Raw genomic sequence first — 13311 nt, 5'->3', positions numbered from 1 at the left:
AGCGGGATGCGACGGTTACGATCCTTGGATGATTTTGGAGTACTCCTTGCCTTTCGCTCAGTGTTGTTTTGTTTGTTTCTCGAATCCATTTCGCTAAGTGGTAAACTGATGTCTTGTACATGGATTATATAGAAGATTTACATCAGATAAATACAAAAGTGCATAATTTCTGTTACGTTGGAAAGCAATAATGGTGCAAGTAACTCATAAATATATAATTATAAGTAATCAATTTTTTTTTGGAATTAGATGTAAAAAGAGTTTTACAGCTTTAAATTAATATAGGAAAATTAAAATAATAGGTCCACTTATACAGACCAAAGACAGCTAAAACCATCATTACCGGTGGTTGCTTCCACAAATTCTTTTATTAAAAAATAATAAAAAAATATAAAAATAAGAGAGAAAGAGAGAGAAACGTTTCTGAAGTTACTAGGGGAAGTAACATTTCTCACTCTATTTCTCCACATGTCAATATGTTATTAGTTACATATTAAAATATTATTTTTTCTTTTTCTTTGAGTAACGGTGAACCGTTCTCAGCTAATAATGCTCTAATATATGATATACATTGTATCACACAATGTTCATGCATTTTATCTTATTTTAGGTTTTCATATTTGAATCTTAATTGTTTAATGAGGTTTTATAGAAACCGATGATAAATCCAAATTTACTTATGTATATATATTTTTATCACCATTTATAGTTTATTAGTTGTTTCATAAATAAAGAAATATCGAAAGTATTTGGTATTATGATGTCATTTGTCTCATGAGAATTAATATGTTTTTTTTTTTCTTGTGACCAAGTAAGGTTTGGTTTTTTTGGTAAAGAACCAGACGGCGAAACCCCCCTGTGATTTATTCAAAACTCAAAAAATTACAAACATACTCTTCGAGGCCGTGAGAGACCTTGAATATCATTGCCTAACAGAGGAATCATAAAAGCTGGAGCTGAAACAAAAGTATGAAGACCTAAAGGTAATAAAAAGACATAGTTCGCTAATCCATCGGCATGACAATTAGCTTTCCTATATACGTGAGAAATCCGGATATTCCAGTCTTCTGAGATAAAGCCATAGCACAACCGTACCATTAAAGACAGCGGATGATACTCGCTAATCATTGTCTTAAGAAACCCACCCACCGTTTCTGAGTCAATCTTCAAGTCTACTTGAGCTGCTCGCTGCTCCCAAGCCAGGCATAAACCATAGTACACTCTCCACAATTCTGCTAGTGGAGCCGAATACCTCCCAATAATAAGCGCAAAACCACCCCTCTAATCACCATTCTCATCATGCAAGACACCCCCTGCAGTAGCGGGTCAAGGATTACCATGAGAGGGGTGGTTTTGCGCTTATTATTGGGAGGTATTCGGCTCCACTCTACCCATCCTCAACCAACCGGGGTTCGGGAATCTCCAAAAAATCATTCGCTCCACTCTACCCATCCTCAACCTTCCTTCTTCACAGGACCGAGTAGCATTCACCACCTCATGAGCCAGGTCTCTCAGGAATTTATCTCTATCTCTGCATTTACCTATTTCGCCAAAAACATTTATACATCACCACTTCCAACCCCACCAAACACCCATAACAAACATTATCGACCAATATTGACGATCCCTAGTCGCCTCCCCATTCAAATTCGCATACAACCATTTCAACAAGGTTTGATCAAAGAACTCACTCCTCTTCTGATCGGAACAAAGCGCAACCAAAATCCGGACATGGAAGGACAATCTCGCATATCATGTAGAATTTTCTTCACTCCACCATTGCATACCATACATACATTAGAGTCAAATAAGTGACATCTATGTCTTTCAGCATTCACCATTAACACATCTATGTCTTTCAGCATTCACCATTAGAGTCAAATAAGTGACATCTATGCCCTACGAGCCATAGAAAAACTCGTACTCGTTCTGGAACAGAAATTCTCCAAACTCAAGTAAATTAAGAACGCGGCCATGTGTGGTCGTGGAGTATAATTGTGAATGATCATCTCAGACCTCACTGTAAATACATCATCTGTAGTCCTCCCCATGACAGCCTATCCTTCGCCACAACAGCTACCGCCATTAAATCCTCTCTCTTAGCAAGTAAGGTTTGTTTAAACATTAAGATTATATGACAATTTAAGAGAGAAGTTTGAAAAACTGGTGTGGGTACGTGAGAACTCTCAAACAACTCATTTTCTTACTTTAGCGTGTATAATTGGAAAAAAAAAATTGTGTGCATTCATTGATAATTTAAATAAGAGTCAACTTGAATTTTTTGTTTTTTTTGTTATTTGCAAGATGACTTAAAATATAGAGATATATTCAGGTGTCATACATTTTAGGTAATATTACCAGAACCATATAAAAAAAAATTATTACTAGGATATTTTGGGTATTTTCAATATACCTAACGTGTCCTTGTTTTATGTTACAGGAAAAAACGTAATTACAAAAATGTCATTACCACGTCAGAAATTATTAAATAACTCAGCCATAATGCATTACAGAGGTAATGACGGCTGAGTTACAGTATGTTGCAGCTCAGTTACAGTATGTTGCGGCTGATTTATGGAAACAAATTTGAGTTATGAGCGGACAGCTGACTTAGAGCATAACCAATTCAAGCATTACGGCTGACTAAATGAAATCTGGCTGAGTTATCCCATATCTCAGCCGCCCTTACGGCTGAGTTATGATCTGATGGTTGAATTGTCAAAATTTTGACTGAGTTATCACTATAACACGGCGGAATTAACATTCTGAATCTGGCTGAGTTAAGAACAATGGCTGACTTATGAGGTGTGGTTATGGTGAAGTTTTATAAGTCAACCACCTTGAGCTGACTTATCGGAAAACTTGGCCAATTTACGGCTGACTTGGTAAAAAACATTAATTACTAGAATATCATTCAGTTACGGCTACGGACTTATTAAACGATACAACTGAGTTACAAATTTTCAGTTGAGTTATGACATTGAGCAGCTGAATTTGGCAGCAATTTTTTTGTTTTTTAATTACTGTGATAGTATTCATGTTGCGGCTGAATTATAATTTTGTTTGATGGCTGATTTACATGTTCGTTTGGTGGCTGACTTGCCACTTCGGACGCATCATCCAGGTCATCATTCCATGTGATCAAGTTCTCCGAAAATACGAAATGTCGTTCCTTCGACTCTTGCTCTTCAACTGGTTCAATAGTGAAGGATTTACATATGTTCTACCTTCCTCTTCACCTTGTTTTTCTCCTTGTTTTTCACTTCTTAATTACACTCATTCTTATTAATTTTCCTCATTCTTCTTCCATTTATTTCATGGATCCAGTTCTGGTAATTGTTGTTTCCGGTAATGGGGTTGTGACAACCCGTCCCGCGGATCCCACTAGCCCCTGCTAGCTGCCCCAACAGACCGTCCGTGGACCCTGCTAGCCCCCCGCTAGATGCCCCAACGGATCCCAAGCTGGCCCATCACTGTGGATATCCTAATCCACCAGAAGGTTATTGGTGCGCCATGCGTTCCTCGAACCCTGGTCCTCACCCTTTAACAACCTTCCCACAGGACAAGCTGCCACCAATTGATTTGCAGGGCCAGCTTGGAGTTCGTTAGGGCGGCTAGCGGGGGGCTAGCAGGGTCCACGGACGGTCCGTTGAGGCAGCTAGCGGAGGGCTAGTGGGGTCCGCGGGACGGGTTGTCACAGGGGTAAAGAAACACAAATATGTATATAACACTGATGATAGAGGGTGTAGATTTTTGCAGATAGATGCGGAAACATTATAACTCAGCCGTCATATGAATCTAAGAGATATTTCGCTTTTCCTTAAGTATTATAACTCAGCCGTCAAGTAGTAAAATTGAGCTGTTTACTTTTATTACTTGTTATAAGTCAGCCACGAAACATTTTAACTCAGCCGTCATATAAACCTATGAAACACTTCGGTTTTCCTTAAGTATTATAACTCAGCCGTCATATGAATTTACGAGACCTTTTGTTTTCCTTTAAGTATTATAACTCAGCCGTGAAATAACATAAATCAGACGTTCATTGTCAATAATGACGTGGAACGTTTGCTGATGTGTACTTTTTATAATATTTTTGGAATTGAAAATAAAAAATAAACTCAGGCTGTTAATTGTAATTACACCCACATCACTAAATATCTGAGCAATTTTTTAAAAATGTATACATATCAAGAATAAACCAACTTTTCTATAACATCTGAGTAACTCTTTCTAAAATATAATATATTGCATTCCGGGTCCTATTCGAATGAGCCAAAAAATTCCATTGTATATCACAAATTTTTGGGTATGGGTTTTAGATTTCTTGGGATGTGTTAGCGATGAATTTTTAAAACTTAGCGATGAATTTTTAAAACTTTTATCTTATAGCTATTTCAAGTTTCAACAATGGTTTTTCACTAATCGTTTTCAAATTTTTTGTAATATCAAAAGTAGAATTTTAATATATACGAGATGCTACGTTTTTTTAACATTTTTAATATCATAGCATCAAAGTTTTAGTTTAAAAAAGATATTTAGAACACACTGATCTCTTGGTGATCACGGTATCTTCTCTTTTAGACTGGCTGGCGTTTTCGATATATTTAGACGACATCAAAATTGATAAGAATGAGTTTTTTTTTTTTTTTTTGATCTAACTTTTCAAGATGCAAATGTAAATGCGGATTATTTGGCACGTCAAACGCGTACATCTCTGCACCATGTTCTGTTTGTAAAAACTTTTCCACTTAAAAATGACTCATATGAACTCATTTTTTGTTGTAAAAAAAAATAGAACACATTAATCTGAACCGAATTGATGAAGATGTCAGCAACTCCGACAAATTGGTCTGCTTTCTCAACAGTCAACACCTTCAAATTTGTTCGTAAGGATTAAAGATCTCTTCTCTTTGGGTCTCGTTTCTTATTTTTTACACTCTTTAAACTCTAAGGCATACACGGAGTGCTGGACAATATTTGTTACATGCTGGTTTGGATATTTTTTTCCAATGTAATTAAAACACATTCTTTACACTACAAAAAATTATGGAATTGTCGACTGCAAGTTGCGACTAAAAACACAGTCGCTAAATTAAGCGACTGAATTACGATTGTTTTGCTACTGAATGGCTACTAAAATAAAACAGTCGCCTAGTAGACGCTAATTCGAGACTGATGCATAATGTCGCAGTGTAGTTGCCAATTTGCGATTAATTTGGAGACCAATTTGACAGTCGCTAAAAATTGCGACTAAAAAACTACTATTTAGCAGCTGCTTTAATTAATTTGGGCCTTAACAAAATTTGGGCCGTAACAAAACACGAAAACCCATTTCTTCTTCGTTAATAGGCGCACCATATAAAATGAAAAAACCCTAGTTCTAAGCTTTTCTAATCTCTTTTTTTTTCTCCTCCTTCTATGTTCCCTTTTCTCATTCTCCTATGTTCTTAGCTTCATCTTCCCCACCTTTTTTATGTATCTTCTTTTCCTCCGTCGCGATATTATTTTTCACTCATCCTCAAGAGAGGGTTGAAACGTTGTTGGCCTTGTCACCCTAATCCATAGTCATAAAAAATCCATTCCCTCCGAATCTGTGGTTAAGATTCGAAGTTTCTTGATCGTCTATCGCTGGATTCTCTGTTAGTAGTTTCCTCATCACCAAACTCACGATTGGTAAGTCCTCAGATCTACTCGATTTTCATTTTTTGTTTGTTGTTGAATTCCTATTTTTCAAGTTTTAGATGAAGGATTGCATGTTGTTTGTTTTGATAATTGTAGGTGATCTCGACAGGGCATATTTCTTCACTGGGAGATCTTACTATCGGATGCCATCATCAATGCTACCGTCGCAGATCCGGCGGCTTTGGAAGAGAGCAGCAGCGTGGAGTCCATGAACCCTAATTATTGATAGACTTGTTTTTTTTTGTTATCTAATTTGGGCTCGTGTATTGTATAGGGCCCATGATTTATTGGGTTGTAAATGTAATTTTCGAAGGTCCATTATCATAAATTGTTCTAATTCGGTTCGAATAAACCGAATTAGAAAAGAATTCGGTTTATTTCAGAATTGATTTTAAATTTAATAACCGACCCGAATAATCCGATTATCGAATAATCCGAACCGAATTTTTATTCGGTTCAATTCGGCAGAATTTATAGAAAACCGAAATTTTGAAAAACCGAATAACCCGAAATAACCGAATGCCCAGGGCTACAAAACATCAACCAAAAATGTCGCAAATGAGTAACCAGATCAGTCGCTAAAGCGTTGCAAATTCAGTCGCAACTTTAGCGACTGTTTGGCGAGGGAAGAACGACCACAATTATCAGTCGCTAATTAGTAGCTCCGTCTCGACTGTTTGGCGACTGATTATTTTAGCGAGGCACTGTTTAGCGACTACGTATTTCAGTCGCCAATCAGTCGTAACTAAGTAGTTTGCGACTGTTTAGTGACTGTTTTTGTAGTCGGCAAATCCATGTTTTCTTGTACTCTTACTTGGTTAAATTTCAGCTTAATTAACTCTTACCGTTTCCTCTTCCAAATAAATGGACTAGAGATGAAATTTTGAAATTGAACTAAACCCAAAAGAAATTACATTTAGTTAACAATTATTCATCTTAAACTTGAGAAACATGAAGAAAACCATACGCAAATAGCAACCAAAGTAAAACCAAATCAAGTTGAACATAGACATAGACACAATCTCTAACGCCAAATAGTATTCTCGGGGTTGACATAAGTTTGTGCAGCCGTCCCCATCTCCTCCTCCTCATCAAACTCATCATCCAGTGGTTGCGGCTGCTGCTGAGGCATTGAGTTCTCCGGAAAACTAGTTGAACCATAATCAGTACTCATCGTAGCGGCTGGAGATACTAGTCCATGATGACCAGTAATATTCTCTCGTTGATGGGCTTGGCTTACAACAGCACTTGTGTCCGCATAATGGACAGAGTTATCGATAGTACAATTGTTACCAAAACTTAATTGATTCATATTACTTGTATTATGAATATTGATATATGGGTGGATACAATCACTCGAGGTGTCATCTGAGGTGGTGTTGACACCATGGCCCGTGGCAGCCAAGATTGTTGGCTCGGCAATACGGAGGAGCCAACCTACAGTTTCGCCGTCAGTCTTGAAGCCTAGCTCTTGTGTCAGCTTAAAAACTTGAGAAGCACAGCTCACCGGAAGCCGGATGCGACGGTTACGACCCCTGGATGAAGTTGGAGTCTTCCTCGCCTTTCCCCCAATGTTATTTTTGTTGTTTCTCAAAACCATTTTTTGGCTCAGTTTTTTCCTTTTTTAAGTGTAAGTGTAAGTGGTAAACTACATTTCTTGTACATTGTTTTATATTGATGATTTACATAAGACCAATACAATATAAAGGTGTAACTGACTCATAAAAATAAAATAATATATATTAAACTGTATATGGTATTAAATAAAAAAATAGTTTTATAGCTTTAAACTTATATAGGAAAATTTAAATATAGGTCCACTTACTAATGTCAATTTTGAGGAAATTATTATCTAATATTGTTACAGACCAAAGACAGCTAATATAATACATGTATGTATCACACAATATTCATGCATCTTATCTTTTTTTATTTTGTTTACATACTAAATCTTAATTATTTTATGACTTTTTATATAAATGGATGATATCTCCAAATTTACTTCTCTATATAGTCTGTATTACCATTTGCAGTTATTTGTTGTTATATAGGAAATATAAATTGATCAAATATAAAAAAATAATGAACAAAGGGCAGAAAAGAAGAACAAATAACGTTTGATATTGGGTTATTTCTTATATTAGTGGGCGCATAAAAGTACTCAGATATACTCCAAAGTCCAAAACTTGGTTTATTTTTTATATCTAAATTTTTTTTAAAAATTGCTCATATGTTTAGTGATTTGGGTGTAATTACAATTTATCCTTTGGTTTTTTGATTAAAAATAATAAAAAAATATACGTCAGCAAACGATTCCACGTCATTATTGACATTGAACGTCTGATTTATATTACTTCACGGCTGAGTTATAATACTTAAAGGAAAACGAAAGGTTCGTAGATTCATATGACGGCTGAGTTATAATGAAAAATAAGGTAGAAAACATGTAAATCTTTCACTTTTGAACCAGTTGAAAATCAAAAATCGAAGGAAGGGAAAGAACAAGGTGAAAAAGAAGCTAGAAAACATGTAAATCTTTCACTTTTGAACCAGTTGAAGAACAAGAATCGAAGGAACGACGTTTCGTATTTCCGGAGAAGATGATGACATGGAATGATGGCATGGATGATGCGTCTGAAGTGGCAAGTCAGCCACCAAACGAACATGTAAATCAGCCTAATTAAATCAGCCATCAAACAAAGTATAACTCAGCCAAAACATGAATACTATTACAGTAATTAAAAAGCAAAAAAAAAAATGGCTGTCAAATTCAGCCACTTAATGTCATAACTCAGCTGTGTCGTTTAATAAGTCAGTCGTAACTGAATAATATTCTAGTAATTAATCTTTCGCTACTATGTCAGCCGTAAAATGGTCGAGTTATCCAATAAGTCAGCTTATGACGGCTGAGTTATAGTGTTTAACCATAACTCAGCCGTAACAACATCTCATAAGTCAGACGTTGTTCATAACTCAGCCAGCCGGAAAATGTTATTTTAGCCATGTCGTAGTGATAACTCAGCCAAAATTTTAACAACTCAACCATCAGGTGAAAACTCAGCCGTAAGGACGGCTGAGTTATAGCATAATTCAGCCAGATTTCTTTAAGTCAGCCGTAACGCTTGGCTGAGTTATGCTCTAAGTCAGCCGTCCGCTCTTACTCAAATGTTTTTCCATAAATCAGCCACAACATATTGTAACTCAGCCGTCATTACCTGTGTGACGCGATATAGCTGAGTTATTTAATACACGTCAGCGATTTCTGACGTGACGTTTGAAATGGCAATAACATTTTTGTAATTACGTTTTTTTCTGTAATATAAAACAAGGGCACACTAAGTATTTTGAAAATATCTGAAATATTCTAATAATAAAATAAAATATTTATCAATTCTGGTAATATTACCTAATTTGGAGTACATCTAGTAAATCTTCATGTATATCATGCGTCATAAAAGTAGGTTCAGCCGTGTCTCTTATATGTGTATTGTTTTGGTGAATGAACTGTGGATCAACTAGGAGATTTGTTAACCAAGGTGACTCGTGATCACACTTTGATCGCTTAGTTTCCAAGTTGAGCTCATTAATCTTCATTCTCTAACTAGAAGGAGAGTATTAGACCATATCTTATATTAATGGGGTCGTATGTATCATGTCGTTATAGACATAGGTTTTTCCGTCTTTCTTTATATGTATAAATATGATTGTATTGCCTTGGTGAATGAAAGCATACCCCATATTCTTCTACATCTGATTTGAGAATATGCATTATATATGCATAGTATAGCATATAACAAAATATTATGATTTATAAATAATGAAATTATGATGGTTATTTTATCATATATAGTAATGTTAGAATGCTCAAAGTAATCCAAAATCAATTTTCTTTCCTGACGAGTATATGGATGGACTCACTGCTACATCATCGTCTTTACCTTTTCCATGGTTATTTTCGGTTTGGCAAAAGACAGAACTTGTACTGAAAATATGAACACTGTATAAATTGGTTTACGGAGTTACTTATGTCCTAAGAAACAATGAATCTAGGGCTCACTTCTAATTTCAGGCAACAAAATGCCAAAATTGACGGAGATGAAACTCGACTCACTCATTTCTCACTTTATCTTCTTCCTTGAGACCATCAGATACTTCGATGCCTCGGTGATGGCAAAGACGGATATCGGGAGACTCCTCAATATCTTCATCAGGCTGAGGCAAAATTTGGAGACATCAATTACATTTTGTAAACACAAGACTAGAGAATATGAATAATCGAGGGATCACCTGCAGTAACTGAAGTAACCGCCAAAGCAAGTAATCGAGGATCATAACCATACAAAATAGCTTCCCTGCCCAAGCTCCACACGAGAGGAACCTACAAAAGATCACATATTCATCAATAACAAAGAAAATGGAGGGAGATGGGGTTTACATTAATCTATATGAGTAAGAATATATTGTACCGAGATAGACGTTCCAGAAGATTCCTATTTGAACATTTCAAGGCACGGTCATACACAATCTCGGTTCTTTTGGCAACATCTTGCCAACTGTAGAGCTTCTTCATCTAGTAGCAACAAGCAAAAATAAAAATTAGGCTTAGAAGAGACTCTAAACTTTAATAAATAGACTGAGTCTTTGATCTGAAGCAGAACTCACTCGATTGTGCATCTCCTCGGGGTTAATACTTGGGAGGATTGATATTGCCTTCTCAATTGCTCGTACCATATCATCCGGATCTGGTTCAGCAAGTACAACCATGTCATCTGGTAGGACCTGCAAATTGTGAAGAAAACTTGATTTTATCAACAATGAGGATGAATCCAAAAGGCAACGAAGGTATTCTAGGAAATGTTACACGCCTCTGGGACACCTCCAACACGAGTGCTGACAGTTAATAATCCGCAACTAGCTGCCTCCAATATAGCTATGCAGAAGGCTTCTGTTAAAGAACTGTCAGAGGATCAAGACTGTAGTAGCAGTAACTGAAAAAAACTAATGTCGAGTTTTGTGAATTTTAAACATTAAAAAGTGTAAGAATCAGCACACCTGTTCAGGAAAATATGACCGGTTACCAAAACAGAGCGCACACGAGAATGTGGCACTGCACCCAGCATTTCAACTCTATCTTGGAGAGAATGCTTCTCTCTCATTTCCTCTAAACGCACATGTTTTGGTCCGTCCCCTCCAACTACAAAACGAACCTTTCAAAAACAAAATAAAATAAGTAAATGCGGATACTAAAAGAGCTATGGCGGTATGATTGGTTACTTATGTGAGCTAGGGGTTCAAACTCACATTGGGGTATAAACGGCATACTTCTGGAATAACTTCAACAAGCAAATCCGCACCTTTACGATAAACTAATCTACTTATGACAACTATAGTGATGATATCAGTACTGGGACGAACAGAAGCAGGCTTGAACATAGCAGTATCAACAGCATTTGGTATCATAAAAACCTTTGCTGGGGACAATCCAGACCTTAGAACCGTATTCTCCTTGCTCGTGTGTGAAACACAAATCGCCTGGTCTATATCTGCTAAACTGAACTGTAAAACCTTGTTCATGTGGATACTCCCAACATCAGAAAACCCATACAAGGAATGATCTGTAAACACAACTTTATAGCCCATCGTCCTGGCATGCATTAAAGCTTCATGACAAAGCGTAGAGAAAGCTTGATGTCCATGAACTACCGTGATTTTCTCGCGTCTAAGTATGGTTCTTACAATGGGAAGTGTTCCGTAAACTGTTGGAAATGTGGTCTGCATAACAAAAGGTCTCCAAGGTACATAATATACTTTGAGTCCACCAGTCATATATCGAACTCCAGTACGGTTCCCATAAGCATGTGTCATAACCACCACCTGCAACAAAGGCACCAATACCTCAAACCAATTCCCCAAAGAAGAGAGAATAACGAAACTTTGGCCCAAGCTCCTATCACACTATTCTACATTACTTGGTTACAGATACTGATTATAAAGCCTGAAACTTGAATTCTAGTCACACCCTAAACTAGCATAGAAGGGCTTCGAGAATTTGATTCTGCCATAACTTAAAACGCAAAAAGACCTGAACTTAATGATCTCACACTGACCTTGTGGCAGACGCTATAAAAGAAACTAAAAGCACCAAACAAGAGAAGAATGCAAATTTGGAAGCTCTATCACATTATATGCTACATTACTTGATTACAGCTAGTGATGATATTATGATAAAGCCTGAAACTTGAATTTTAATCACATCCTAAACCAGCATACAGGTTTATGAGAATTCGATTTCCCTATAGCTAAAAAACGTAAAAAAGGTATGAACTTTGATTGATTAAGAAGACACTGACCTTGTGACCGAGCTTTAACAAGCATTGAGAGAGATAATAGATATGATTCTCGACACCACCAAAGTTTGGGAAGAAGAAATCAGAGACCATTAAAACCCTAAGCTTTGGTGGTTCCGCCATAGATTAAAAAAACTCAAACCGCCGGATTAGTTCTAACAACAAAGCAACCAAAATTAGAAAATTAGATACTCTTAACGGAGAACGTCACACATTATTACATCTCAAAAATGGAGGAGTGAAAATGAAAAAGAAGAGGGAGAGAGAGAGAGACGACCCACGGGAAAGAATCGCGGCGGAGCAAAGTGGCTGACGAACACAAAGCGATCGAAACTGATCGGACCACCAGTGATGTTGATCTTGGGTTTATTCCTAATCTTGGTTCGCTTAGAATCATTTGGAGAGGGAAGGTGGGCTTCGTGTTTTGGAAAAGCCTAAGAGAAGAAGCTGAGGCCCATGAAGATATAAAAGTCTAAGTGGATAATATTAATCTGGAATTAAATTTTTAAATTTAATCTAATAAAAACTACAACAAAATAGCATTAGAAAGATGAACATATCCCATATATATTAAAAGAGAAGCATTTTTGAAGAATGCTAATGTCTCGTCGCCAGAGAGCTTTGTGCTCAATTTATTATTTGCCCTTAATATTCTATAATATTACATAAAACTATCATTGCTATTCAATTTATTTATATACAAAAAATTTTGTTCCTATAAATGCTAAAATTGGTAAATATTATTCAAATGTTAATAAATATTATCCCCTACATGTTTTCGAAATTATTTTCAAAACCTATGTATTATAATATAATAAAAAATTATAAGAGGGGATTTAAAAAATAATTATTTAAATCATATTTTCAAAAATATATATAATATTACTTCTTATTGTTTAAAATATTTTGACCAAAAAAAAATTGAAATTAATTTTGAACAATAGATATTAGAAAATCTTTAAAAGACAATTTGATGGCATCTTAAATTTATTTTAAACTATAAAATATTTAAACTCATGTAAATCCTAATTTTCAGTCTTTCATATAGAAATTTTTTGATATATAAGACTAAAGTATATTAAAGATTCCTTAATTTCAAAATTAACATATTAAAAAAATATAAAATCTGATATATATTTTAATATTATTTCTTAAAGATTTCGAAGGATGGGTTTTTATAGATAAAAAAAAATATTATACCCCTTATGGAGTATGGCTACCGGGACGGGTTTGATCCGCTTAACAATTTAGGTCATTCGTTTCGAGAAATTTTAATCTT

At 35.8% G+C, this 13311-nt stretch overlaps 2 protein-coding genes across 4 annotated transcripts; both read right to left on the bottom strand.

Moving 5' to 3' along the window:
• Positions 6649-7328, bottom strand: LOC104780362 (transcription factor TCP16-like). Its single transcript, XM_010504860.2, has one exon. The coding sequence runs from the start codon at positions 7283-7285 to the stop codon at positions 6710-6712; it is 576 nt and encodes a 191-aa protein (XP_010503162.1). The 5' UTR covers positions 7286-7328; the 3' UTR covers positions 6649-6709.
• On the bottom strand, positions 9556-12419 carry LOC104780360 (phosphatidylinositol N-acetylglucosaminyltransferase gpi3 subunit-like). 3 transcript variants are annotated; one of them, XM_010504858.2, is made up of 9 exons: positions 12314-12419; positions 12036-12187; positions 10987-11559; positions 10738-10892; positions 10551-10641; positions 10348-10464; positions 10152-10255; positions 9973-10063; positions 9556-9897 (listed from the first exon to the last, which is right to left on the bottom strand). In XM_010504858.2, exons 2-9 carry the CDS (start codon positions 12153-12155, stop codon positions 9793-9795), a joined length of 1356 nt encoding a protein of 451 aa, XP_010503160.1. In that variant the 5' UTR covers positions 12156-12187; positions 12314-12419; the 3' UTR covers positions 9556-9792. The 3 variants fall into 3 exon arrangements, with proteins under 3 accessions (XP_010503160.1, XP_010503161.1, XP_019100168.1); XM_010504859.2 differs by having other exon boundaries at positions 12310-12397; XM_019244623.1 differs by lacking the exon at positions 12314-12419 and having other exon boundaries at positions 12036-12297.

The sequence above is a fragment of the Camelina sativa genome, chromosome 4 (assembly GCF_000633955.1).
Source record: "Camelina sativa cultivar DH55 chromosome 4, Cs, whole genome shotgun sequence".
In the NCBI taxonomy this organism is placed as follows: domain Eukaryota; kingdom Viridiplantae; phylum Streptophyta; class Magnoliopsida; order Brassicales; family Brassicaceae; genus Camelina; species Camelina sativa.
Note: the sequence above shows the minus strand (reverse complement) of the source record. Positions and strands in the feature narration are given on the sequence as shown.